The sequence below is a fragment of the Apiospora kogelbergensis genome (genome assembly GCF_038363985.1).
Source record: "Apiospora kogelbergensis strain CBS 113332 chromosome Unknown utg000007l_segment0_segment0, whole genome shotgun sequence".
Lineage (NCBI taxonomy): Eukaryota > Fungi > Ascomycota > Sordariomycetes > Amphisphaeriales > Apiosporaceae > Apiospora > Apiospora kogelbergensis.
Genome location: NW_027117424.1, coordinates 2,874,272 through 2,900,261, shown reverse-complemented (window position 1 = coordinate 2,900,261; position 25,990 = coordinate 2,874,272). Strand labels below are relative to the sequence as shown.

General features: G+C 53.8%; 9 protein-coding genes across 9 annotated transcripts; 4 read left to right on the top strand and 5 right to left on the bottom strand.

The window, feature by feature from the left end:
- Positions 1–3: 3 nt before the first annotated feature.
- Positions 4–753, bottom strand: PG998_011298 (uncharacterized protein; the record flags this gene model as incomplete). Its single annotated transcript, XM_066878114.1, has 1 exon — positions 4–753. The coding sequence occupies one exon, from the start codon at positions 751–753 to the stop codon at positions 4–6; it is 750 nt and encodes a 249-aa protein (XP_066727168.1).
- A 395-nt stretch (positions 754–1,148) lies between these two features.
- Positions 1,149–5,730, top strand: PG998_011297 (CPSF A subunit region; the record flags this gene model as incomplete). Its single annotated transcript, XM_066878113.1, has 7 exons — positions 1,149–1,716; positions 1,737–3,233; positions 3,297–3,613; positions 3,662–3,835; positions 3,891–4,228; positions 4,262–5,139; positions 5,198–5,730. The coding sequence occupies 7 exons, from the start codon at positions 1,149–1,151 to the stop codon at positions 5,728–5,730; spliced, it is 4,305 nt and encodes a 1,434-aa protein (XP_066727167.1).
- Positions 5,731–6,381: 651 nt separating this feature from the next.
- On the top strand, positions 6,382–8,538 carry PG998_011296 (uncharacterized protein; the record flags this gene model as incomplete). The annotated part of the gene is made up of 1 exon (XM_066878112.1): positions 6,382–8,538. The coding sequence occupies one exon, from the start codon at positions 6,382–6,384 to the stop codon at positions 8,536–8,538; it is 2,157 nt and encodes a 718-aa protein (XP_066727166.1).
- A 1,398-nt stretch (positions 8,539–9,936) lies between these two features.
- PG998_011295 (Choline transporter) lies at positions 9,937–11,915 on the top strand (the record flags this gene model as incomplete). Its single annotated transcript, XM_066878111.1, has 6 exons — positions 9,937–10,157; positions 10,234–10,276; positions 10,354–10,380; positions 10,460–11,094; positions 11,149–11,639; positions 11,695–11,915. 6 exons carry the CDS (start codon positions 9,937–9,939, stop codon positions 11,913–11,915), a joined length of 1,638 nt encoding a protein of 545 aa, XP_066727165.1.
- Positions 11,916–12,225: 310 nt separating this feature from the next.
- PG998_011294 (uncharacterized protein) lies at positions 12,226–13,454 on the bottom strand (the record flags this gene model as incomplete). Its single annotated transcript, XM_066878110.1, has 2 exons — positions 12,226–12,916; positions 13,048–13,454. 2 exons carry the CDS (start codon positions 13,452–13,454, stop codon positions 12,226–12,228), a joined length of 1,098 nt encoding a protein of 365 aa, XP_066727164.1.
- Positions 13,455–14,583: 1,129 nt separating this feature from the next.
- Positions 14,584–17,184, bottom strand: PG998_011293 (uncharacterized protein; the record flags this gene model as incomplete). The annotated part of the gene is made up of 4 exons (XM_066878109.1): positions 14,584–14,918; positions 14,983–16,492; positions 16,556–16,848; positions 16,896–17,184. The coding sequence occupies 4 exons, from the start codon at positions 17,182–17,184 to the stop codon at positions 14,584–14,586; spliced, it is 2,427 nt and encodes an 808-aa protein (XP_066727163.1).
- A 3,306-nt stretch (positions 17,185–20,490) lies between these two features.
- Positions 20,491–22,128, top strand: PG998_011292 (Phosphatase PSR1; the record flags this gene model as incomplete). The annotated part of the gene is made up of 4 exons (XM_066878108.1): positions 20,491–20,603; positions 20,663–21,557; positions 21,611–21,760; positions 21,817–22,128. The coding sequence occupies 4 exons, from the start codon at positions 20,491–20,493 to the stop codon at positions 22,126–22,128; spliced, it is 1,470 nt and encodes a 489-aa protein (XP_066727162.1).
- Positions 22,129–24,166: 2,038 nt separating this feature from the next.
- PG998_011291 (UTP-glucose-1-phosphate uridylyltransferase) lies at positions 24,167–24,397 on the bottom strand (the record flags this gene model as incomplete). Its single annotated transcript, XM_066878107.1, has 2 exons — positions 24,167–24,223; positions 24,290–24,397. 2 exons carry the CDS (start codon positions 24,395–24,397, stop codon positions 24,167–24,169), a joined length of 165 nt encoding a protein of 54 aa, XP_066727161.1.
- A 29-nt stretch (positions 24,398–24,426) lies between these two features.
- Positions 24,427–25,764, bottom strand: PG998_011290 (UDP-N-acetylglucosamine pyrophosphorylase; the record flags this gene model as incomplete). Its single annotated transcript, XM_066878106.1, has 1 exon — positions 24,427–25,764. One exon carries the CDS (start codon positions 25,762–25,764, stop codon positions 24,427–24,429), a length of 1,338 nt encoding a protein of 445 aa, XP_066727160.1.
- Between the last annotated feature and the right edge of the window lie 226 nt (positions 25,765–25,990).

Below are 25,990 nucleotides of genomic sequence, written 5' to 3'. Positions count from 1 at the left end.
AGTTCACCTTTCGCCAATCCGCAAGATCTCCTGCACGTTCCCATACGTTTTCACCAAGCTTTTCCAGTCTACTTTCAGCCATCGTTCCCAGTTGTTCCTCATTTCCCGCTCACTGCATGGGGAGTCATGACGACCCCCTTCGTGGAACGCACACCAGAACCTGAGATGCGTGCCAGTGATCCAAATCTCTACTTCTTCCAAGTCCGGGTCGGCGACAAGACACAGCAGCCTCTGGAAAGGAGGCGAGTGCTCTAGGTCGGCCGCGACGCCGGAGCGGCGAGCAAGCCGCGGCCGGGTCTGGAGTATAATGTCCATGCCCGGCGATAGTAGCTGAAACCGTAGGTTGCGCAGCTCGCCGTTGAGTATCATGTCGCTGAGGGCTGGGATTAGTTTCTGCTCGAAGTCGCCACCGAGCCGCTTCAGTATGACGGTCAACGAACGGATCCGCCGGCGGACCGATTGGACCTCGGGACTGAAGAGCTCGTTCTCTGCCGTGAAGTCGTCGTAGGCCCGCCGCGAACTCACGTCCACTACGAACCTCCGCTGGCGGTAGAAGACGGCGGTGGCTTCCTGGTGCATCTGGTAGCTGACGGTGAATATGTCCCCCTGCGTGGCGCTCACATCTGCCAACACGGAGTGCCGTCCGTACGGCTTGATGACGCACTTGGAGTCAATGGGCAGCGCATACTGGAGAATAGCTTCTCTGAGCTCGCCAGGTAGCGAGAAGAAGGGGAAACATTTAGTGGAAGCCATTGCTTTTGGCATCATTTGATGATCTTAGATCCGTCGGGGGACATCAAGCTGCCTCATGATGGTCCACATTTTAAGCTAGTGAAGTATGTAGGCTCTTTCCCGACAAATATCCGGGCTTGGCTGGCCTCCTCTTCCCAAGTCGCGCCAGCTTCCAGGTACCGCGCGCTACGAGTACAGTTCGTGCTGTAAGTGGGTCTGCAGCAACAATTCTTGGGTAGCTACTCCCGTACAGCACTTGGAGCAAAGCAAGCTCACTTGCATGCCGACTACGTCTGATCAACCCATCCGCCCACATCCTCGCAAACAAGCAAGACAACAATACGCAAGCCGGTAGTCCTGCTGCCGAATTTTGGATCCGTGAAGACATGAATTGAGATAATGCGAACTTGCTTACAATGCAGTGCTACTCGGAGCTGACGCCTCCCACGGCTGTTACCCACTCCATTGTTCTCCCGTTCACTTCGGCGCAAAGCAGCAATCTCGCCGTTGCGCGTGCCTCGCTTCTCCAGATCTTCACCACCAAGTCGGTGTCCGCCGAGCTCGAGCATGCACAGAACTCCAAGCTAGAGTCCTCCAAAACCACCGGCCAGTACGATAGTCGAATCCATGACGATGTCGGTCTCGAGTCCTCCTTCTTAGGAGGCGATTCCGTCCCTGTGCGCTCCGACCGATCTCTCCATACAAAACTGGTCCTCGTGGCCGAATACCCTCTGTCGGGCACGATAACGGGCCTCGCGCGCGTCAAAGTACAAAACTCAAAGTCCGGAGGAGAGGCTATACTGCTGGCCTTCAGAGATGCTAAGCTGAGCACGGTCGAGTGGGATCCTCTGAAGCGCTCCATATACACAACATCCGTCCATTACTATGAACAAGATGAGCTACAAAAGGTGCCATGGGCCGCCCCCTCAGTAGCTATGTCAACTATCTGGCTGCCGATCCCGGCAGCCGTTGCGCAGCCCTCAAGTTCGGAGCGCGCAATCTAGCAATCTTGCAGTTCAACCACGCCGATGAAGACATAGAGATGGATGATTGGGACGAGGACTTGGATGGTCCCCGGCCAGTCAAAGAGCCGTCGACAACTCCTGTAAATGGAACTAGCAGCAGTGAAGAAACATCATTTTCATCCTCATTTGTACTGCGCCTCTCCAACCTTGACCCTAGCCTCATCCATCCTGTGCATCTTGCCTTTCTACACGAGTACAGGGAGCCGACTTTCGGCATTCTGTCCTCTACCATGGCCCCGTCAGCGGTACTAGGTCGGAAGGATCACCTCTCTTACATGGTCTTTACGTTGGACCTGAAGCAGAAGGCGTCCACCACCATTCTCCAGGTCAATGGCCTCCCTCAAGACTTGTTTCGTGTCGTTGCACTGCCAACACCCGTGGGCGGAGCACTGCTTCTGGGAACAAACGAGCTCATTCACATCGACCAGTCGGGTAAGTCGCATGGGGTGGCTGTCAACCCATTCGCCCGGCAAACTACATCGTATGGTCTCGTGGATCGGTCCGACCTTGAGCTGAGGCTGGAGGGATGTGCCATTGAAGTCATCTCGGCCGACACCGGTGAACTTCTCATGGTAACAAATGACGGCAAGGTAGCTCTGATCAACTTCCGGATCGATGGCAGGACTGTCGCAGGTCTCGACATCAAACTTGTCACGCAAGAAGCTGGCGGTTTTCTCCCCAGAAGCGGCGCCTCCACACTAAGCAAGCTCAATAAGAACGCTCTCTTTGTTGGCAGTGAGGATGGCGACTCGCTCGTCATTGGTTGGGTCAGGAAGCAGGTCCAATCCACTAAGAAGAAGGGCCGCGTGCACGACGACACACTGGATCTCGACATAGATGAGGAGGATCTTGATGATATGGACGATGACGACTTATATGGCGAAGGTCCTGCGGTCCAACAGTCCGCTTTATCAGCATCAGGGGCTCCCAAATCAGGAGAGCTGGTCTTTAGGGTCCATGACAGGCTCGTCAGTATTGCACCAATAAAGGATTTTGCCATTGGTCAAGCTTTGATTTCTTCAGAAGACGAGTCTGAAGCAAACTCCAAGATGGTCAAGAGTGACCTCAGCCTCATCTGCGCTGTTGGGAGGGGCAACAACGGTGCCGTGGCAGTCCTCAACCGCAACATACAACCCAACATTATTGGGCATTTCGAATTCCCGGAAGCACGAGGATTCTGGACGATAGCGTGCCAGAAGCCGGTGCCCAAATCCCTGCAAGCCGAGAAGGGGGCTTCCTCCATGGGTGCAGAGTTTGACAAATCATCGCAATGCGATATGTTTATGATAGTATCAAAGGTCGACTTGGATGGTTATGAGACCTCAGACGTATACGCACTTACAGGGGCTGGGTTTGAGGCTTTGACGGGAACCGAATTCGATCCTGCCGCAGGCTTTACGGTAGAAGCTGGCACGATGGGAAACTCCAAGAAGATCATCCAAGTATTGAAGGCTGAGGTGAGATGTTATGATGGAGGTATGTATACGCGCACACACTCGTTCCGCGTGAGGAAACCATCAGCGAAGCTAACTGTGTCAGATTTTGGACTTAGTCAAATTCTCCCCATGCTGGATGAGGAGACAGGTGCAGAGCCTAGGGTTGTCAGTGCCAGTATATCCGATCGCTATCTATTGTTGGTGCGGGATGACTCAAGCATCCTTGTTGCTGGTATCGACAACAACCTCGAGCTCGAAGAAATCGAGAAAGAAGACGATACAATTCTGGCCACCAAGTGGCTATCAGGCTGTCTATACGAGGACACATCCAACACTTTCACCTTAGCACCGACGGATAAGGGCTCTAAACCGGGGGAAAGCGTCGTTATGTTCCTGCTCAGCGGTGCGGGCGCACTCTATGTGAGTCAAAAGATGCCCACTTTCATCCACGTCACTGACATGTTGTAGATGTACGCGCTTCCGGACCTTTCGAAGCCTATTTATGTGATCGAGGGCTTATGCTATGTTCCGCCTGTGCTCTCTGCTGGCTACTCAGCGCGGCGAAAGAATGCTAAGGAAACACTCACGGAGGTTCTGGTAGCTGATCTCGGTGATGCTACCTCTTCGTCTCCTTACCTTATTGTAAGCCGATGCCCCTGAATATGCTGCGCACGTGATAGCTAATAATGGCCTGCAGGCACGGCATTCTAACGATGATCTCACAATCTATGAACCTTTCCGCATTGCTGCAGAAGACTCGGCGGATCTGTCAAAGTCATTGCATTTCCAGAAGGTCTCCAATGACCGATTCGCGAAGAGCCCTACAGCCGTTGCAGAGGATGAGGCTGAACAACAACCTAGAATGGCGCCCCTGCGGAAATGCGCGGACGTCGGTGGATACAAGACAGTATTCCTCCCGGGTGCATCCGCCAGTTTCATCATCAAGTCATCCAAGACGATGCCGAAAGTCATTGGCCTGCAAGGCGATGGCGTTCGAAGCATGAGCTCGTTCCACACAGAAGGATGCGAACGCGGGTTTATATATTCTGACTCGAATGGCGTCGCAAGGGTTTGTCAAGTTCCTACGGCAGACACAACGTATGCGGAGATTGGAATGTCGTTGAGGAAGCTACCTCTTGACACCAATGTCAACTCCATAACCTTCCATCCCCCATCAAGCACATATGCTGTTGGCTGCGACGTCATGGAACCTTTCGAGCTGCCTAAGGAAGATGACTACCATAAGGAATGGCAACTGGAAAAGGATCTGACGTTCAAGCCTGTGGTGGAACGCGGCCTCATCAAGCTCATCAACCCGTTGAACTGGACCGTCATTGACACGGTTGAACTCGAGTCCTGCGAAGCTGTGATGTGTGTCGAAGCTTTAAACCTAGAAGTTTCGGAGTCGACCAATGAGCGCAAGCATCTCGTCGTGGTCGGGACTGCCATCTCGAAAGGCGAAGACTTGCCTATTCGCGGTCGTATCCTTGTTTACGATGTTGTCACGGTCATTCCCAAACCTGGGCAACCGGAAACCAATAAGCGTCTCAAGCTGATCGCAAAGGAAGACATCCCCAGAGGCGCTGTCACCGCACTTTCCGAAATTGGCACCCAGGGGCTCATGCTTGTTGCTCAGGGTCAGAAATGCATGGTGCGTGGTCTGAAAGAGGACGGAAGCCTGCTTCCTGTGGCCTTCATGGATATGAGCTGCTATGTTACATCAGTTCGAGAACTTCGCGGAACTGGACTCTGTCTTTTGGCGGACGCAGTGAAGGGGGTCTGGTTCACGGGATACACCGAGGAACCGTATAAGATGATCCTTTTCGGAAAGAGTTCAACAGTACTAGAGGTGATGAACGCCGACTTCCTGCCTTATGGAAGCGACCTCTCTATCGCGGCATGCGACCCTGACGGTGGAATCCACATGTTGCAGTTCGATCCTGAGCGTAAGTTTATTCTTGATGTCTTATGTTGGCTATCAAATACTAATGATGTAATAACTAGATCCCAAATCTTTGGGTGGTCACCTCCTGCTGCATCGCACCACATTCTCGGTCGGAGCCCATATCCCGACTCAAACCAAGCTTCTGCCTCGTACTCTACCTCCGGGCCACGAACTCCTCGATAGAGAGTCTGAGGATGACAACAACACCGGCGCACCTAGCCAACAAGCGCAAGTGCTGTTCCTCGCCTCGTCTACAGGTCTCCTGTCTGCACTGGTTCCCCTGTCGGAGCAGGAGTACCGCCGCCTCTCGTCTCTGAGCTCGCAGCTCGTTAACTCGCTGACCAACCACGCGGGTCTAAACCCGAAAGCGTACCGGGCACCGATCAGCACGGGCGCCGTGGGTAGGAACCCGCCCGCCGTGGACGCAGGCGTGGGACGCAGCGTGGTGGACGGCGCATTGCTGGCGCGCTGGAACGAGCTCGGCGCGGACAGGAAGGCTGAGGTCGCGGGCCGCGTGGGCTTTGGCGGCGTGGACGAGGTCAGGGCGACGCTGGAGGGGATCATGGGTACTGGCGGTTTGGCATACCTGTAAATACATAGTATAGGGGCTTGCATGGCGTGGTAGATTCTTTAGGTTACCAATATATCGTACACGCACCCTCAAAGCAATGGACCAGAGGGCTGGCTGATGGTTTGAAGCCGCCCGTGGCTCCTCGAAGTCATGTTACTGTGCTAGCTCGATCTATGTATATATGAGTGATAATAGACTATCTATGTACGGGTCACAAAAGGCTATTGTTAGGTGATTAATTGCATTCATTGCATGTGATTTACAGCACCTGTTTTCGGCTCCTTGCACCTAAACTCGCTCGGCTTACCGGCACGGGGGCATTCGTAATCCTGCAGACCACCCCCATGGACACCTGGTTTCAATCCTACTTAGCCAGCGGGTATTCTGCCAAACCAGGTTTCCCGTTATTACGTCACAGCAGCTTTCGTTGCAGTAAACAACCAGCCTCTTCTGGTCCTACGACGAGAAGGTCATAAGCAAGCAGTAATCCGTCATTTTACTGCTATTCCTGCATGGTACATGAATTCGAGATTGCCAAGCCACTGCCGGTCCCCTCTCGCTCCGCATGCCCTGTTTCTGATGCAACGAATATGGATTGTGGGTTAGATCCAGTCTCTTAAATTGTCTGTTCTTTTTCCATTTACGCAGATGGCATACGTACACGATGCGAATATGACCGATATTTCCCCTCAACCCATTATATACGGACGGGAAGCTGGTGAGCCGACTACAACTGCGACTGCGACTGCGACTGCGACTGCGACTGCTGCGACAGTTGTCTCTCATGCATTCGACGCCCAAACCCCACCATCCGAACCACTACCAGCGCCAGCTTTAGAGGGGTCCCTATCACCACCACTAACCCCGCCACCCGAGTCCGCTTCTCTGGACACGACCGCCGTCTCCTCGCCCAAGTCATCGACGACGACGCGATCACACCAGGAGTACCTCGACTCGCTGCAGCCGCCCTCGGGCGACGAGATCCAGCGCCTCGCCTCGCTCCAAGATCAGCGCGCCCGCGAACGCAAGCAACACGTGCGTGACCTGCGGCACCAGTCGGCTGATATTGCAAAGACTGAGGCCAGCGCCCAGCGAGATTTTATGGAATCCCGACAGCACCACTGCATCCAGGCCACCCTGAAGCAAGCCGGCCGATCCTCCCAAGACGAGAGCGGTGGTAGTCCTCGCAGTACTGCTGCTGCTGCTGCTGCTAATACTGCGCCGCTTCCTCCGGCCGATGGCGTAGTCGACGCCGCGGCCGCCGCGGCTGAAAACAATGGGCTCAAGGGTTTGCAAGAGAAGGCGGCGACACTCATCCAGCGCAGCTACCGCGGCTACCGCGTCCGGCGGCAGATGAAGGGACTCAATCTCGATGCAAGCACCCGCTGGACACATGCGATACGCGATGCGAAATGGCAAAATTTGAACAAACCGCGTCCGCGCGGCAGCAGTAACACGAGTCCCGATGACGAGGAGAACGCCTCCAGCAACGCTGGCAGCCGGCCGCGGTCCAGTACATCTGCGGCGCGACAGAATTGGAAGAAGGTAACCGCGATCGCCATGCGTGCCAATGGCGACGAAGACTCGTCACATTCCGAGTCCGAGTCCGAGTCCTCTTCCGATTTGGAAATGAACGAGAACATGTCAGAGAAGGAAAAGGAAAAAGTGAGGAAAAGAAGGGTCAAAGCCAAGGCCAAGAGGAGGAAGAAGGCCAAGATGATGGGCCTGCAATATTTCCTCGAAATGGTGGACGTGAAACATCGTTACGGCTCCAATCTGCGGCAATATCACGAAGAGTGGAAGAAAGCCGATACGAATGAAAACTACTTTTACTGGCTTGATTACGGCGAGGGAAAGAACATCGAGCTCGAGGGGTGCCCCCGGGACCGGCTGGAAAGGGAGCAAGTACGTTATTTGAGCCGCGAGGAGCGGCAGCACTATCTGGTCAAAGTCGACGCCGAAGGACGCCTGTGCTGGGCGAAGAATGGCATTCGCTTGGATACAACCGAACAGTGGAAAGACAGCATAAACGGCATTGTGCCTGTTGATGACAGCACACCTGCATACGCACCCGACGTTGAGTCGCATTCTCAGCAACATCACGACCCAGCCAGACATCCAGAAGACCACGACTCCACATCAGGCTCAGAGGACTCGGACGCCTCTGAGTCCGAGCTGGAAGCTGCTCGGGCTGCCAAGTATGCCACGCCGACCATGGATGAAGCCAAGGGGGTTAAAAAGATCAAGCACGTCTCGGCGGCCACCATTTTCAACCGGCTACTGCGCAAATCGGTCAAGAAGAACACATGGATCTTCGTGGCCGACACTTCATTCCGCCTGTACGTGGGCATCAAGTCGAGTGGCGCATTCCAGCACAGCTCGTTTCTGCAAGGGTCGCGCATCTCGGCGGCGGGCCTGATCAAGATCAAGAACGGGCGGCTCTCGAGCCTGAGTCCGCTTTCGGGCCACTACCGGCCGCCCGCCGCCAACTTCCGAGCGTTCGTCCACAGCCTCCGCGACGAAGGGGTCGACATGAGCCATGTGAGCATCAGCAAGAGCTACGCGGTCCTCGTGGGGCTCGAGGCCTACGTCAAGACGCGCCGGAAGGGTAAAGACGCGCTCCACAAGGCCACTCTCCACCGCGACCGCATTCTCGACCCCGAAGAAGTTGCCCGTCGTGAGGAGGCTGAGCGCGACAAGAGCGAGAGCGCAGCCAAGGAGCGCCAGTTCCTCCAAAAGGAAGAGGAGGTCAAGAAGGGGGAAAGCCGCGGTGGCGGTTATCGTTTCCTGCAGAAGTTGGGGCTCAGGCCAAAAGAGAAGAAGCGATAGTGTTGCTACCTTATTGCCCCTTGTCTTTACGTATGAGCGAGTTTCTGCTGCCACATCGACGCAGTATTAGCGACAACGATAAATGGAGTTGGGTTGCATTATTTCAAGAGCATTGTGTCATTACGGGATTACGAAGGACATGGGATAGAGCCATTACTTGGGGGGCGTCTTGAAGGAGTCAGCGAGAGATTTCATCCTACTGTGATTAACGGGCAAGTTTGCTTAGACGTTAGTTTTTTTGATATCCCTATACGTTTGGTCTGGTTCAGCCACTGTCGGCACTTATCATTATGTTATAATATTCCCAAGATGATGACGCTTTTGTTATGAAGTCCCACCTGTCAGAACAATATCGTAAGTCATGTCCGGTAGCTGGCTTCTCGAGTGCGGCAAATCGTTATTCGTTTCTTTGCCTTCTTATGCATGCTTCTCACTCTGTTTCGAACGTTCTAGCCCATTGAATGCAGCGAGTGAGACCGCCGGGAGCACCTGCGCCGTCGTCTGCATTTATATCAGTATGCCGCTTTCGTATATACGCTTTTTACCACCCCCCAACCATTCAAACCAAGCATTTTATTGGCTGGGATGCATGGTCAGCTCTCATCTGCTTAGCGGGTCAAAGACAGCTCGTCTACGGATTTTTAAGTGCCCGAATGTTGTAGAGGGAGGTCCGCTTTGCTTATAGTACGCAGGCCTTTGGGATGGATGGACGGACATGAGGCTTCATGGCCATGCCATATGCAAACATAGCCTTTTCTGCGCCTTGAGCGCAGCAGTTGAGTAAAGATGCAAATTCGGAAGTTGTGTTCTTCACGCTCAGGGTCCCAACACTTTCAGCTCTTCCCTTGTCTGCTTTTTTCAATACTTCTCGCCACCCCTTTCTTTCTAACTGGCTATCACAATAAGAGAGTGCCGCTTACCTTGCATACGTGGGTAACAGTGGACGCTCTAGTAGATGCACCACCTCTGCAGCAGTGGTAACCTTGTCTCTCGACTGCATGCCACTGTCTCGCCCTTAGTCGTCATGCCATTCGTGGATCTGCATGAAGAGAATACCCTTGCATTTCGAAAAGAGAGAAGCGATACTACCGTGTGCGTGTCACGTTGGCCACATATGACTTCCTGTGATTGGACATATTGAGTAACTGCTGTATCTATGCTTAAAGCGGACTATAAGCGCATTGCTTGGCCTTCGTGTTACACTCCTGGCGTCTTGTCGCTTTCTAGCTCGAGGCGTGTCCCCGTCATTGTTTCGTATGTCGGTTTACTTACCTGAGCTGAACATCCCCTCGTTCTCATCTTCATATCCATGGCCTACTTTGCCTAAATGATATCGCTTTCACCTACACGGGCTCGATCAAATCTTATCAGCAATTGTCTGTAAACAAGGTAGAGAGGATGGAGGCCATGCGGCATAACAACTCACATTCCACGGAGAAAGACAAGAAGCGAGACCATGAGGAGGTGGTCGTCGCCGTGGAGGGCGGGGTTGAAATCAATGCGGCCGGCCATCGCGATCAGCTGAAACGGCAGTATAATCTCTGGGCTCTTGCCGGTATAGCCCTGACCATCGACAACGCCTGGCTCGCGCTCGGATCTTCGATTGCCGTCTCAATAGCGTAGGAATCACCGCCTCTCCGCGATGAGTTTGTGGAATGAGGACGCTGATGCTGAACTACAAATCTCCATCGACAGAAACGGCGGACCGACTGGTCTTATATACGGGCTGATTGTCGCTGTATTTTATTATGTAGGTAGCTATACTTTTCAGAGGGTAAGCTTCGCACGTATCCCGTCACTGACGCAGCTGGGCAGACTTTCATCGGGCTATCGCTGGCAGAAGTGAGTCCCGGCCCGAATTGAACCACAGAGCAGCTTTCATAATTCGAGGAAGCTGACGGTTAGTTCCCCTGGCGAATAGCTCGCATCCTCGGTCCCAACCGCAGGCGGCGTCTACCACTGGGCCACCATCGCGGCCGGGCCCCGGTGGGGCCGCATGACGGGCTTCTTCGCCGGCTGGATCAACTTCTACGGGTGGCTGTTCGGCCTGGCTTCGCTGCAGCAGGTCACGGCCAACGTCGCCGTGCAGATGTACGCGACCTACCACCGGGACACGTACGCGCCGGCCGCGTGGCACGTCTATGTCACGTACGTCGTCGTGCTCTGGCTCGGCACCGCGTGCGTCATCCTCGCCAACCGCCGCGCCGTCCCCTGGACCCAACATCTCGGCATGGTGCTCGTCGTCGTGGGCGGCGTCGTCACCATCGCCGTGGTCGCGGCCCTGCCGGAGCGGCACGCGAGCAACACGTTCGTCTGGGCCTCCTTCGAGGAGAACAACTTCACCGGCTGGTCCGGCGGCGTGGCGTTCATGCTCGGCGTCCTCAACGGCGCTTTCACCGTCGGCACGCCCGACGCCATCACCCATCTGGCCGAGGAACTGCCGCACCCGCGCCGCGACTTGCCCACAGTGATCGGGTTGCAGATCGGTCTCGGCGGGTTCTTTGCCTTTGTCTTTGCCATCGCGATTGGGTATGCCATCACGGACCTGCCCGCGCTGTAAGTGGAATCAAGCGCCCCTTACCTGACAGAAGTCAAGCCAACCACTACTAGTATCGAGCCCGGGAACCTCAACACCTACCCCCTGGCCATCATCTACGAGCAAGCCACAGGGAGCGCGGGCGGGACCTTGGGCTTGCTCCTGATCCTGCTGCTGAGCTCGATATGCTGCAACGTGGGCACCCTCCTGACCTGCTCGCGCGCCTACTGGGCGCTGGCGCGGGACCGGGCCGTGCCGTTTTCGGGCTTCTTCGCGCGCGTTGACGAGGACCGCAGCTGCCCCGTGCCCGCGACCCTGTTCGTGAGCGTCGTGGCCACGGGACTGGGCGCCATCGCACTCGGGTCCAACACGGCTTTCCTCGACCTCTCGGGCTCCTTTGTCGTGTTGACCACGTTCTCGTACGCCATCCCGTTTGTCGCCAACATGGCGACGGGGCGGCGCTACTTCCCCCGAGGGCCGTTCCATCTGGGTAGGCGAGCCGGGTGGGCGGTTAATGGGTTGGCGGTACTGTTTATCGTCCTCTTTGATGTCTTTTTCTGTTTCCGTAAGTATTCCCTCTGCTAACCACACACTCCTTCCATGCTAAGCTATATGACCAGCCTTCGCCATCCCTACGACAAAAGAGTCGATGAATTACAACAGCGTCATTCTAGTCGGCTCCGTGGCTCTTTCGGCTGTATGGTGGGCCGTACACGCGACGCGGCATTATCCAGGTCCCAAGGTGATGAGATTATACATCCACGACGATGCCGCACCTTGGAGTCATGGCCAGGACGTGGGAGTACTGAGCAGCCCCATCGCTGGAGAGAAGCAACTCTGAACTTTGCGGTTGGAAGAATCGGTCGAAAGGAAAGGCGCAAGGAGCTGGACTGCCAAATGTGAAGGGCCTCCTGGTGAGCACCAGCGAAAGCTTCGTGGGTATGCTGTTATTTCTTCTTTCTTCAGCAACAGCCGGATTGAGACAGGTATTCAGTTTATGTTGCTTAAAAAGTCAACCGGAGGATTGGAGAATACATGTGTATTATGCGGTAAAACGATATGGTAATACTATGTATGGTATCGGTATGGGAAAGATTTGTACAAGCTTCGTCGTCCCCTGTCTGTTTTCTCCAATCCACAACATTCATCATTTACTCGAGGTCGAAGTTGGCGTACGAGCAGGTGCAATCCCCGGCCCGGCCCTGCGGCGGGTGAAAGGCTGCCCCGACTCGGTTCCCGTCCACGTCTCGGCAGTCCGGCGCGTCGCGCGTGCTCTGCACGACCTGCACGGCGTAGGGCCAAGGCTCGAAGGTGGTCGACGAGGTGACTGCGCTCCCGTTGCCTCCACTGCTGACGGGCGTCGTGATATTGGCCGGGAACGTGGCCGGCCTGCGCGTCCAGATGGTGCCCGTCACCAGTGTGTTGTTGTAGTAGCACGTGGCGGCTTCGTTGTCGCCGTTTTTGGTGTTGTCCGTCCCGCCGCTTCCCAGAGCTGTGGTGGGGATGACGGCGGCGCCGTGCATCGAGAAATTGAACGTCAGACGCTCGTTGAACTGGTTCGCGTCCAACTGTGTTAGAGATAGGTTGGTGAACTGCGGCACGAAGGGGTTGGGCGCCGCCGATATCTGGTACGCCCAGCTGTTGACTTGAGTGATGATCCAGAAATACGTCGCTGAGGCGTCTGATTTCGCTTGTTTATACGTCTTGAAAGGGTAGCACCGGAACGTCTTGTGGTTGGAAGTACAATCGTCTGTAACGTCGAATAGCGCAGTCGTGAATGCATAGGAGCCGGCGGGAAACAGCACTGGCTGCTCCTCTGACTGAGAAGGTGTCGTCGACCTACTACCGGAAGATGGTGTATTTCAGTATGAACCTATTTCAGGGGCCACCGCCGGACGCGATAAGCTAGGTAGGCATGTAGGCATTTGATTTGGGTCTGGAAGGGGGAAGGAGAGGCAAGGCATGCGACTTACTTCTTCTGCCTTAGTCCTAGAGTCAGGCCTACAATGATTGCGACCATGGCGCATACGGCCAGAGCCACCAAGACGATGAAGCGGCACCACCCGCCGCGCTTAGCCAGCCAGTTTTGGAGGCCGTGGTCAGCGTCAGCCTTTTCCGACTTCTGAGCTGCTGACTTGCCGCCGCCATTGCCGCCTGTGGCAGACCGCCGCTTGGGCAAGACACTACGGGTGGCGGCGGCGGCAGCCAGGGGCGATACCCGCCTGGGCGATTTGGCAGGCACTTTCGGCGCACTTTCGTCTCCGTCGTCTTCATGGCTGGCATCGTCTTCCTCGATGACAGGCAAAGGGTTTATGATGTTGTGCACACTGGGCGGCGGCGGCTTCGCTCTTGTGATTGGGGAGACGGACCCCCGGCGCATGGTGGACCACGGCGAATGCTGCTGCTGCTTGTTTGCAGAGCGTGGCTGGCCAAATATATATATATATATATATATCTATGCAGATACCGTTTCGGATGAGACGCAAAGTGAGAGGTGGGAATCACATATAGAAGACGACCGAGGAGTTTATCTGTGGCTAATAATAGCCTCAAGCTGAGAGAAGCCTGTTGCAAACTGACTGGCCTTCTGCCCTACTGTAGCAACCACAAAGGTGCCCGTTGCGAGATGTTGGAATACGTGGGCTCAACCCGTCGAGGGGCTCATGATCGTGGCTCTGAGCGTATTGTGAGACGACGTGAAAGTGAATGTACCCCAGAAAGCGAAAACTGTAAATTTCATAGGGGCAAGGAAGCAGTAGTAGTAGTAGCTCCAAGGCGTGGCGCTCCTTCAAGCATTCGTAAGCCACGAAGAAATGCGCTCACAGAGTTGAAGGTGACGGCAAGTCAAGACTGAATCGAGGTTGTGGAAGCACAAGTGCAGACCAGTTGGCGAAGAGGTCGATGATAATAACGAGGATCAATGGCTGTTTGACACACTCGACTACCAAACACACGCTGTTGTGTTGGCTTTCACGATGGGTGTTTTCCCAAGAACACGTGCGTCTAACCACCTACGACTGCTATGCAGTTCCCTCCCCCTTCCCCGCGAAGGGATGGAAATACACGTGCTAGTCATCGCAATCCGTCCCCTCGTCTGAAGAAGGAGGGAGTAAAGTGCTCGAAATGACGACGTTTTGCCCACACCAGCCTCGGCGGTTTGCGAAGCTAATGTTGCGAAGGGCATAGTGTCGACATTGGACGGACGACGATGCTGGCATAGCTCCAAAGCTAGACCTGGCAGCCTGGGATATATCGACGCAGATCTGCAATCAAACAATAGTTCAAAACGAGCCTGATTGGATGTGCCTCGACGGCGGAGAGAACGGGAGCCGGGATGGTGGCGTGGTCTAGCAAGGATACTGCCTGCTAGCTCTCCAATACTGGTTGATGGTGATGAGCACAGCTGAGCATTCAATTCAACCATGATAGAACAATGCGCGGATCGCCACCATGCCGGGGGTAAAACTTCTTGCAATTCCATAAGATACATGTGTGGCAATCGACGGCCCTCAGCTGTTCTCAGACGCCTCTACAAACTCATCCGAATCGGTCACAGGCTGGGACTCTTCTTCCACGTACGGCGGGGGGCTCAGGGGCTCGTCTTTGCCATCCGCCGTCCACACCTGGGCCAGCTCTTTCTCTATCTCCTCGCGCCGCTGCTTCCACTCTTCCACCTGGGCAAGTCTCTCTCGCAACTCCTGCAGCTCACGTTCGACGTGCATCTTCTCGCGTTCCGTACCAATGCGCTCAAACTCCCATTCCGATCCGTCCTCGCCCATGCCCAAAGCAAGATTGAATGTGTGGTATTTCTTCAAAGAAGCACGCGTAGAAACGGTGATGAGAGCTGTGAAAAGTTGTTAGCTTTGCTGCGTGACATGCCGGACAAAAACGGAGTTGGGTATGCTTACTGATGCCCCTTTCCTTGCAAGTCTCGTAAAGTAGTCCCTCCACGTCACTAGATACCGCACTGGTGCCCTCATCGATGATGGCGTACTTGGGCTCATGGTACAGGAGACGCGCGAAGCCGACACGTTGCTTCTCGCCACCACTGAAGACGTCCTTCCACTCTTTGCGCGTATCCCAGCCGCCTTCACGGTCTGGCAAGTATCCAAGGCGTGCCGCGTCAAGGGCACGCTGCAGGTCATCCTCGGATTTCCGCTTTAGTCGCATATCAACCTCGCCATCTGGGTAGATAACCTGGTCGCGTAGTGTGCCGATGCTGAGGTAGGGGCGCTGCGGCAGGAACATGATACCATCCTCCCCTACGGACTTCGGTCGACTCATTAAGCCCCGGTATACTGGCCATAGGCCTGCAAGGATGCGCGCAATGGCGGATTTGCCAACGCCGTTGGGCCCTGATATCAAGAGGTGTTCACCGTTACGTACGATTAAGCTGAGCGACTCGATGAGGTCCTCACCACCCTGAGGCCACAAGCCGGGCGCAACAACAGGTACTTGCTCCAGGCGAACTCCGTCGAATCCCTTTTGCGTGGTTCCTTGAACATCTGACAGTGAGTAAAGTTCATTTCCAGTTGGACGAGGAACATAGGCGTTCGCATGAACGCGATGCAGTGTTGAGATGAGCGTGTATACACGACTGGTGTAGCCAGCAAGCTCCGAGAGGTCCTTGATCGAATACATCATTCTGCCACCCGCATCGGCGAGTGACAGCATGAGCCGCTTGTTCGTGATGAATTCCTTCATGCGGCCACGCTCTCGACCGCCCTTCTCTGCATTATTGGCCATCTCTAGTGCACCACCCAGGCCACCCCAAGCAGGAAGGAACGTCGGCAGTGATGACAGTAGATAGCCGTAAGCGCTCCAGCTGTATTTTAGGATAAAATCCTCGAGGATGTTGTACCGGATTTTGAGCATGTAGATGCCCTCCATCCAACTCTTCAGAGACTTGAATTCCCTGTTGAGGAATGTCTTCTCCATCTCAGCACCGCCGTAGAAAGCAACTTCTTCGGCGTTGGCTATGAGCCGTGCATGCAACGCGCGGAAGTCACCCTCCTTGCGGCCCTCCACTGCCTTGAGCTTTCCAAACGGCGGAGAGAGCTTTCGTAAAATGCTTGCGGTCAGGAAGTAATTACTCAGTAGACCAGTCAGCGCTAAAGGCCCAAGAGACTGGTAAAGCTGATAGTTGAATACGCAAATATCAACGAAAGGTTTTCCGAGTGAGGAGTAGAGGTTGGCTGCCGAGGCGCAAAACAGCGTAAGGTCTTGGGTGATAAACTGGTCGGCACCTTGGCCGACTCCACCGTCCAGATTGGAAAGCTTATAGTAGTTCAGGTTGTCGTTAAGGTACAAATCGTGGATGTAGCGCGTGAGACGAGTTCGGAAAGCGATGGACACCTTTGACTCCAAGAACTTGATCATGGAGTTTACATATGAAGCAAAGCCCCCTAGGCCGCACCACTAGAGAAGTGAATGGTCAGTCCCCTGCGTCGAATTTGCCCGGGATACATTGTTGCGACATACCTTGACGAGCCCCCAGAGGAACAATTTACCATTACCAGCCACCAAATCTCGTACGATTTCACCGTCCAGTCGTGCGACAACAAGCGATAGGTATGTCCGAAGCATCAGAAACACCCCGTGACTAAGTAACAATCCCGCCTCTTTACTAGTCCATCGAGGGATCATGATGCTCATCAAGCTCAAGAACTGATGCAAAAAGGCCAGATTGAGTCCAGGCTTGGCCTGGGCAGAAGGGACAGTACCGTCTCCAAGGCCCGAGATCTTGGGGGATTCAAGAACAGGCGACGATGCGCCTCAAAGGTTAGGGGCTTGGTTCTGTGGATGACGACCTTGGAGGTACTATCCTTATAAGGGACGTATATAGTTCGCGACCCATCCTTATTGAACAGCCAAGAGTTCTTTCGCAGCAGTTTTCTTCCCTGCTCTTTCTCCACACGGCGGTTTTTCCACCATCGTCGACTGCCTTCGGCACCGAGGATAATCGTCGTCGCAAGCGCTATGGTGGCCAGCAGTTTGGCGCGCTTCGTCGTTTTGCGTAGCCGATCCTGGATCAGCTTCTTGTATTTGTCGATGAAGGCCATCAAGACGTCTTCGGACGCCGAATGGCGCAAGGTGGACTGGGCCGCCATGGTTACGAAGCACAGCTAGGGGCCGTTCGTTCAGTTATCCAAGAGACCGCATCGCCATGCTCTTAGGGGCAATGAACAAAGGTCAACCCAGACAAGACGGCATGCGAACAGCAGCGTCGACTTCTTTGGCTGTAACGTTTCGTACAATTGAGATATATAGGATTAAGGGTTGTGCGATTGGGATATGGCCCGTCTCGAGATTGTAGTTGCCGGACTTTGTTGTTGCTGCTTCCGGACGTCATCACAGGCTCCGACATGTGAACATGTGACGAGATGGCCCATGCCCCAATTCCGAGGTTGGAAGTTGCTGGTGTCGGTCTCCACCAAAGCTTACCCCAGATTCCGACCCCATTCGGCTCCAGCCAGTCAGCTATCGGCTGTCAACTGTGTGAGAGAGCGACAGAATGCCACGCCCTGAGGCCCCGACAAACTTACACATGTACACTGCCTTTCTAAGGAGGAATACCTGGCAAGCATTCCGTGGGTGGTATTGGTCGTTGGTGTGCCACCGTTGCCGGCAGTTTACGCAAGGCGCGATTACAGAATCAGGGAATCCTCAGAGCTGGGTACAACACAACAAGCAAGTCTAGAACTTACTTGCAGCCAAGGCCCAATCTTGGTATGTGATATCAGTAAGCGAGGTCTGCACGAGCAAGGCTCGTCCTGGGACATCCTTTGAGGATAAAAATAGAGACATGTGTTCGCTCATCACCAAGCCCCCAGGCCCTGGGAACGCGGGGTACGAGAAGCGCTCGCTTTGTGTGATCAACAACCAAGTTCAAAGCAAGGAAATGCTATCGCAGCTTCATCACATCTGATTTGCAGGTTTCCCTTGATGTGAATTCTCAAATGCTATCATAGTTCTCGGAATCGAAGGACCAGCTATCGCTGAGTGGTCCCAGAGTCCGTAGTGTTCGCGTGCGCAGTCACTAGGCCAGCGGTACGGGAACCAATAGAAAGACGGAAGCATATACGCTACACTTTCACTCGACAGAACCTAGATGGGGTTCTTGACTTGTGCTGTATCGAACTCCAGGTTGGCGGATGCATACCCGGGAGAGCCCGCAACACCATGATTAGCACTGCAACTTGCAGTCCGTGGCCGAACCACAGGCACCATTTCCAAACGACAGGGCCATTATGCAAAGAGTCAAGTCCAAGGCGTCTCAGCAACGAGAACCAATGGATGACCGGTAAGTTCGGGGACGCGGGGCACTTCATGGGCGCATTGTGCAGGGTGCGGATCCGGCCAATCTCAGTCCTCTCCCAATTGCTCGCCGTTGGGGCAGCCAGTGACAGTGGTGGTGGAGGCAGTGAGCATGAAGTAATGTAGCGAGAAGGAGAGGCTAACGTATCAATTTTGTATCTAGTCTTGTTCGCGCAGAGTTCGAGCGCCTACTGCAAAGGGTCACAGTATGTGTGCCTGTCCCCATCTTCAATTACTCGTTGATGTAGATGCTGGTGGAGGCAAGGAGCATGGCTATGGAGCAACTGTAGATAAAGTGGGCGTGAACGGCCTGGCAATTTGACAAGTGATACCAAAAGGCCAGTGAAGCAGTTAGGTTTTGTATGCGAGTTGCAGGGCCCGTCTAACAAATTGTTTAATATGAAAGTCGCAATTGTTAGCTCCAATACCACTCGGGGGTATTTCCACTATAGGTGGGCACCATGCTTGCTAGAGTAGTGGGACCCATAAGCAGTTGATTAAACCAATTCATCCTCTACCAACAAAACCGCTGACTTCCAAGGAGCACCACATACAAGTGATTTGTGGCATCGGGGTGTCTGCTGATGGCGTGAGCTGTTGATAGGTAGATGATGTGAAAGAAGACAGAGCATGACCCAAGAAAGAAAACGAAGAATCGGGGAGAGGGACAGATTGTGGTATTTCCCAGTCAGCTCACTGACTGTTGCTGATCACCAGTGACATTGAGAGGTACCCTACAATTTGCTGGCGGCTGTCCCCTCCAACTCTCGGCCTGGCATTGCCCGGCTTCAAGAGCAGGTACTGAGCAGGGGGGCAGGGGTACACGGCCGGCCGTATTCTCTTCTATGTATTTTCCAGCCTATGTGCTGTACGGTAGATTGCCCCCAATCTTGGACATCATCTCGCTTGTGGGTGCTAGAGGAACAAGTTGCCCAGCGCCTACTAGTCCTCCTTGCCCAGAATAGTGCAATTCATCCGATTGTCTATCTGCCTCCGGGGGACATCATCTTACACCTTTACCATCCTTCTTGCACTCTGCCCCCTACCCTACCCTACCCTTCTGTCTGTCTGTCTGTCGTCTTGTCTTGTCTACCTCCTACTCTTTCACCAAACTGCGATGCGAAGCCTCTTGCGCCGACAATCGTAGTTGCCGTGTTTAGATTCGATTCAGTAATTCTGATTCTTCTGTTCGTGTTATTACTTGCCCACCCTTTTTTTATTCCCGCCTAGGCTCTTCTTGTCGATCGGCGCGAGTCCTGTAGCTCGTGCTTTTTCCCCTTCCCTTTTCTTCTCTTCTTAGGTGATTAGTACCTCGCTCCTTCTCTCTCCACAGAGCCCGAGTCGCATCAGCCAGTACCAAAAGGCCATTTCCGCGTTAAGTACAGTCTGCCGATCCCCACCGAGCCCCCCAGCCAGCTACCATACACACGCTACGCTACTGCTACCACGATACCTCCTTACGGCTCACGACGCGCGAACCATCTTCAGCCTCACTCAACCTTTTTCCATTCGTGCACCACCAGCGCTGCCCTTTCCATCGGGCCTCTTCAATTCGCTTTGCGCTCTGCATCCAATCCTCAGTCCTGAATTCGGCTTGCGAACTACGGCCCCGAATTCCGACCGGCCCCAACGGCCACTAATTTGATTGTAGTCGCTGCGCTGCGTTAGGGGTTGGGCAGCCATTCGACGCTCAGCAGTACATTCCGCCGAGGTGAGTAACCGATCACATTCAATCAACTGCCTCCTGCACTGGAAAGCCGCCCGTGGCATCGCTGGTCACCCTTTCTACCCATCACTACCCATCCTTGAGAGTCATCATATCATCCTGAAGGTCGTTTAAGGGGAAAGCCTCACATTGTGACGCCCTGTGATACCTCGTGCCCTTCCACCGCCTTCCCAGTCCGTTATGCGCACCTTCTGAGGACGACCCCAAAATCACTCTCAACCACCCTCATTCTGCATACTATCCCGCGACTCCTTGTTTTTCCGACGCCGAAACGAGATTCGAGAACATAGCTCACCCTATTTTCCTCTCAGTGCTGTAGCAAACGACCATCTCGCTCGAGAACTTGCCGACACCCGCCACGTTCCGTGTAGACATGTCGAAGGGCATCGAAGAGAAGCCACAATCTGATTACGACGGATCCAAAGAAAAGCAATCGCTTGCGCAAGACGACGGAGCCAGTTCCAAAAGGGTAGAGGTCTACTCCACGTACCCTCGCGATCGTCTTCCCAGAAGAACCAGTCATCGCCGACCTCTACAGGACTTAGCGGCGTGACGGCGAGCGATTCCAGAGACAGCATCGGTGGCCATTCCAAAGAATCCAAAAACAGCATGTTAGGCCGACAGCGAAACGGAAGCGCGTCCAGCAACCACTCGGGGGCTGTGACGGGCCCGACCAGCACGCCAGGTTCAACGCAACCCAACTCGCCGGCTGTAGCACCCCAGAAACGCAAGAAGGGTGGTCTACTGTCAATGCTGGGCTGCTGTGTAGTGCCAGACCACGGAAATGCGCTAGAGGGCGGAGAGGAGCCTCTCCCGTCTCATAAGCTGGATAGAATTCCCCCCAGGCAGCTTACTTCGAGCCGGCGCACTGGCACACCATCCGAGCAAACGCAAACTACAGGCAGCAAGAGCCAGTTGCCCGAAAAGGAGAAGGAGAAGGATACCCAAACTCAGGCTGGCCCCACAACTGAGCAGTCGAAGACAAAGCGCGCCTCAGGTTCCACCGCCCAGGACCAGACCCCGGCGGCTGATCGTGAAAGCGAGTCGAAGCAGACCACGTTGGTGGGTGCGACAGGACCAAGCATCACTGTAAATCCACCGGTTTCCGAGATCTCGGAGAAGGTTGAACAGAGTGCAGATGCTTCCGCTTCCAAGGATGCTGAGGGCGATGTGGCAATGCCTGATGCCGAACCTGCGGCTCGGGTAAACCAGCCGGTCGTTGCCCCTGAAGAGCAGGAGCAAAATACCTTACCGTCCCCGCCTCCGGCACCTGTACAGGCACCGACTCCGCCTGCGGACGTTCCCGATGAGAGTGCAGTTGCAGTGAAGGAGTCGATACCGGAGCAGAAGTTCTTATTACCTCCTATCGAACCGCACATGAAGGGCAGAAAGTGTCTTGTTCTTGACCTTGACGAAACACTGGTCCATTCTTCGTTCAAGGTATATATTTGTTGAACATTTGTCTTTACATTGAATCTAACTCTTTGCTGCAGATTTTACACCAAGCCGATTTCACGATACCAGTAGAGATTGAAGGAAACTATCACAATGTCTACGTCATCAAGCGGCCTGGCGTTGATCAGTTCATGAAGCGGGTCGGTGAGCTTTATGAAGTCGTGGTATTTACTGCATCGGTTTCTAAGGTAAGTCCTACTCTCGTATTCCACAGAACCGCGCGGTGCTAACTGGGGTTAAACAGTACGGCGATCCTCTTCTCGACCAGCTTGACATCCACAACGTTGTCCACCATAGGCTTTTCCGTGAAAGCTGTTACAACCACCAAGGGAACTACGTCAAGGACCTGTCCCAGGTCGGCCGCAATCTCAAAGACACCATCATCATCGACAACTCGCCCACATCCTACATCTTCCACCCGCAACACGCCGTGCCCATCAGCAGTTGGTTCTCCGATGCCCACGATAATGAATTATTAGACCTCATCCCGGTTCTTGAGGATTTGGCAGGCTCCAACGTCCAGGACGTCAGCCTCGTCCTTGATGTCACTCTTTGAAAAGTTCTTTCTTCCAACATCCCCAAACTCAATTGCAGCCCGGGCCCATCAAGCACATCATAGCGGAAGGCGTTGGGTGATGATTTGTGTAGATGTACAGTTTAATCATATATAATCAGCGATCGGGAGCCGTTTGCTCCAGGGCCTGGCTATCCATTGGGCAGGCTATTTTTCTTGCCTGGCACAACGGAGACCAGGCCCCTAGTTCAAAATAGAACGAAACTTTGCTTTCGTTGCATCTCTGGGAATGGCCTCAGAGATGCGCCCCAAGCTTGGCAGGCTGTGCGGTGATGTACTTTCACTATAAGTGCAAGTCTCCGTTCAAAGGTACGCATCGAAGCATTCGTACCCCCCATATCTGAAACTGTTGGAGAAGGAGGGATAGGATGTGGTTGGTACGATGCAAGTACAAAAAATGTTTGGGTTTTCCTTTGTCACATCTCTTCTCTGCACTGCGGTGTATCGGTAGCACAGCACAGCACACATTTACAGGGTGTTTTAGCTCAGGGTCTGCATGCAGCCCATTCTTTTGGCACTCAGGTTGATGTACACAAGCTTTTGCGGCGGGCTTCTTTCTCATATGTTGCCCAGGCAAATCGGATACCACCTTCTTTCAGGGCTGTTCCAAAGGGCCTGTCTTGCTTTCTTCAGCTATGGAAGCAAGTTAAGGGGTGTGATTGGGGGAGAGAAGTTTCGGAAGCAGAACAGACGGAGGGAGGAGAGGAGAGGAGAGGAGGGAGAAAAAGTGGAAGAAGAAGGAGTCATCAACCGGGCATAAAAATGGAGGGCAGACCTGGGCGCCATGTGCTTCTAGGGATTCATGTAAAGCGTTGATTAGGATACCACCGAAGATTCAAAGAGGCCTTGTAATCGCACCAGTCCTACGTGCAATAATTTTAAGCTGCTAAATAATGGACCACCACTTGCAAGCCATACTTTAAATAAATGCTTTGTTTGATATACGGAGTTTCCTGGGGACTCATTCCTGCTACGTCCCAAAAGCAGATCCGAAGTCAATATACCTTCCAATCTGTCCTAAGTTCGCAAGCCCAATACGTTATACATGGCTTCACAGCACATGAAGTAAAGGGCTGGTTAGATGTTCGAGGCTGGAGGCATTTACTGTATACAGTGATGAATATTGCAATTATTATAAAAATATATAGTAAGTGATTTTTGAAATATTAATCCTGATTCAATTTGAAAAGAGATTATCTGTTATAAAGGGTAAAAAGAGATACCTCCGATGCGGGGAATCGAACCCCGGGCTACACGGATCTACTTAATGAGAGCGTGTAATGTTAGCCACTACACCACATCGGATGATAAAAGACGGCGTTTTACTAGGGCATAATATAGTACTGGTCGCGTCGTGGAAAGCGTTATGTTTATAGTCTTGTGGTGGGCGACGATAAGGTAAGTTGCCATGGAAAATAGGGGGAACGCATAGGAAGGGTCCATAGCCTTGAAACCTCTCTCTTGTTTCGGGGACTAATAGTATCTCTGATCAAAAAGTCGAGAACATAGCTATAGGTAGGTTGAGTTTCTGGGTTGAGTGAGTGTCAACCCACTTTCCATTGGCACCGAGACTATGATCAGCAAGTATCCAACGAGTATGCAACCTCAGTCTATTATTGCGAAAGCCAATATCGTAGACTACGTGGTGTTTGAATATCATTGTCCGTCTTCGCCTCTCATCAACATGAGTGTTGCACTCTACTTAGCTATGCACACAGAGCATTATGTATAATAGTTGGATATGTTCGGTATAATAAGTGAGTTATCAGGAATGGAAACCGACACACAAGTTAACTAGCACGCTCTGGAAGAGACAGCTATACAGAGCCCATTTGACGCATTATGATATACTGCAGTCACTCCGAGTTATAGTTGGTGTACCATAGTATTATATTCAGGCTCGATCTTCAAGTTTCACACAGCGAAACTATATACCGAAAGTCTACTCATTCATGTCATAAATCCATTCATCAGTAGTTTTTTTTGTCTAACCCTAACCGATTCGTCCTAGAGAGGACAATTAGATCGCAGCAGATGAGATCTCCTGTCCCTTGAAGTTCTCCAGACCCTCACCGCCCTATGAGAAATGTGTTAAAAAACGCTCGGTTGCCCAGTGAATGATGGGATCAATAAGACAACTTACGTAGCTTGTCAACGGGGATACTTCGAGACCTTCGCTCTTGACGACAGCTCCAGCAGCCTTGGCCCATCGCTGGCCCTGTGCCAGGATGTCGTTCTTGCTGGTAATCATGTTGTCGTCCTTGGCATCGGTGCCGTTCTTCAGGGGGAGAACTCCTCCTCGCGCTTGACCTCGAAGCATGCGAAATCATTAAGCTCCAGCATGTTGAAGTTGTCGAAAACGAACTGCTCAAGCTTGATGCCGTTGGGCTTCTCAGGCTTGACGGCGCCGCCGGTCTCGGTGTCGACGCAGGGTATCTTCTTGCGGGCGATGTGGTGGGGCAGCTTGGACATCCAGGCATCCATTCCGTCGAGGTAGGCGAAGGAGTAGTAGTGGTTGACGATGTTGGCGGCGCGGAACTTGAGCACGTCAGGCTGCTTGGGGTCCTTGGCCTCGGCCGTGGCGCTGTCGATCTCCGAGTACTCGACCACGTCGGGCTTGCCGTTCTTGGACAGGATCAGACCGACCGATTCGGTGGCGTTGCGCTTGCGAACCACCTTGGTCGCTAGCGACACGCGCTGCTCGGCCGAGAAGCCGATGAAGACGGGATCTGCCACCTTGACCAGGCAGTTGTCCACGCAGTAGGCGTGGATGTGCTCGACGCCGCGCGCCTTCATGTCCTTGAGCACAGTGGCAGCGTCGGCGCCGAACTTGGAGGTGATGGGGGCCTGGTACAAGGCCTTGTACAGTCCACCGTTGCCGTCAGGGGCGACGGCCACCTTGCCCTTGCCCTCGAGCATGATCTTGCCCTCGTTGGAGATGCAAGGCAGGACACCCTGCTCGAAAATCATGACGTCCTCCTTGTTCATGCCGAAGTACTTGCCACGCTTTTGGCGGTCCTCCTCGGTCTCGTCGGGCAGAATGTCGCCTAGGGACTCGCCATTGAAGAACTTCTCGGTGTTCTGGCGAGTCGGGCCGCTGGTCATAACGTACCAGGGGATCGTCGCCTTCTCCTTGGGGGAGTACTTGTTCTGCGCCAGCTCTTGCGCCTTCAGGATCCGCTCGGCCTGGATCTGGAAAAGGGACTTGTTGGAGGGGAGCTTAATGTTGAAGCAGCCCTTGGGGGCCTTGCTTCCGAGGCGAGTGCCCTGGCCGCCGGCCATGAGCACGACAGCGACCTTGTTCTCCGAGATGAGCTTCAGGCCCAGCTCATACCACCGGTCAATGTCCTCCTGCTTGGAGTCGAGGATACTGGCAGTGGCGGACTCAGGGAGGGGCTCGACGGTGGCGGGCTTCTCTTCGGCGGGGGCGGGTTTCAGGGCTCGCTCGGTGATCTCGTTGATTTCCTTGGGGTCGAAGCCCTCGAGCTGCAGGTAAAGGGCCTCTTTCTCGGAGTCGGACAGGGAGTCGTAAAAGGTGTGGACCTGGCCCTGGCCGGCGGCGGCATACCGCTCCTTCTGGGCCTGGACATTCTGCTCGTTGAACGGTGCCGGTGCCATGTCGTCTGAGGGGGAGGGGTAGTGGTTATAATATATATCGATTGAGGAGATTACAAGCAAGAGTACGAGGGGGAAAGTCGCACAGAGAGAGAGAGAAGTTGGTGGTTAACAAACAAGAATAGACCCTGAAAGCAACGGGAGGGGTCCTTGATGACTTTATTTATAGCTTGACTTCTCACTAGTGCATTAGTCTACCCGGTTGGTTGGACAAAGGAACGAATATAGC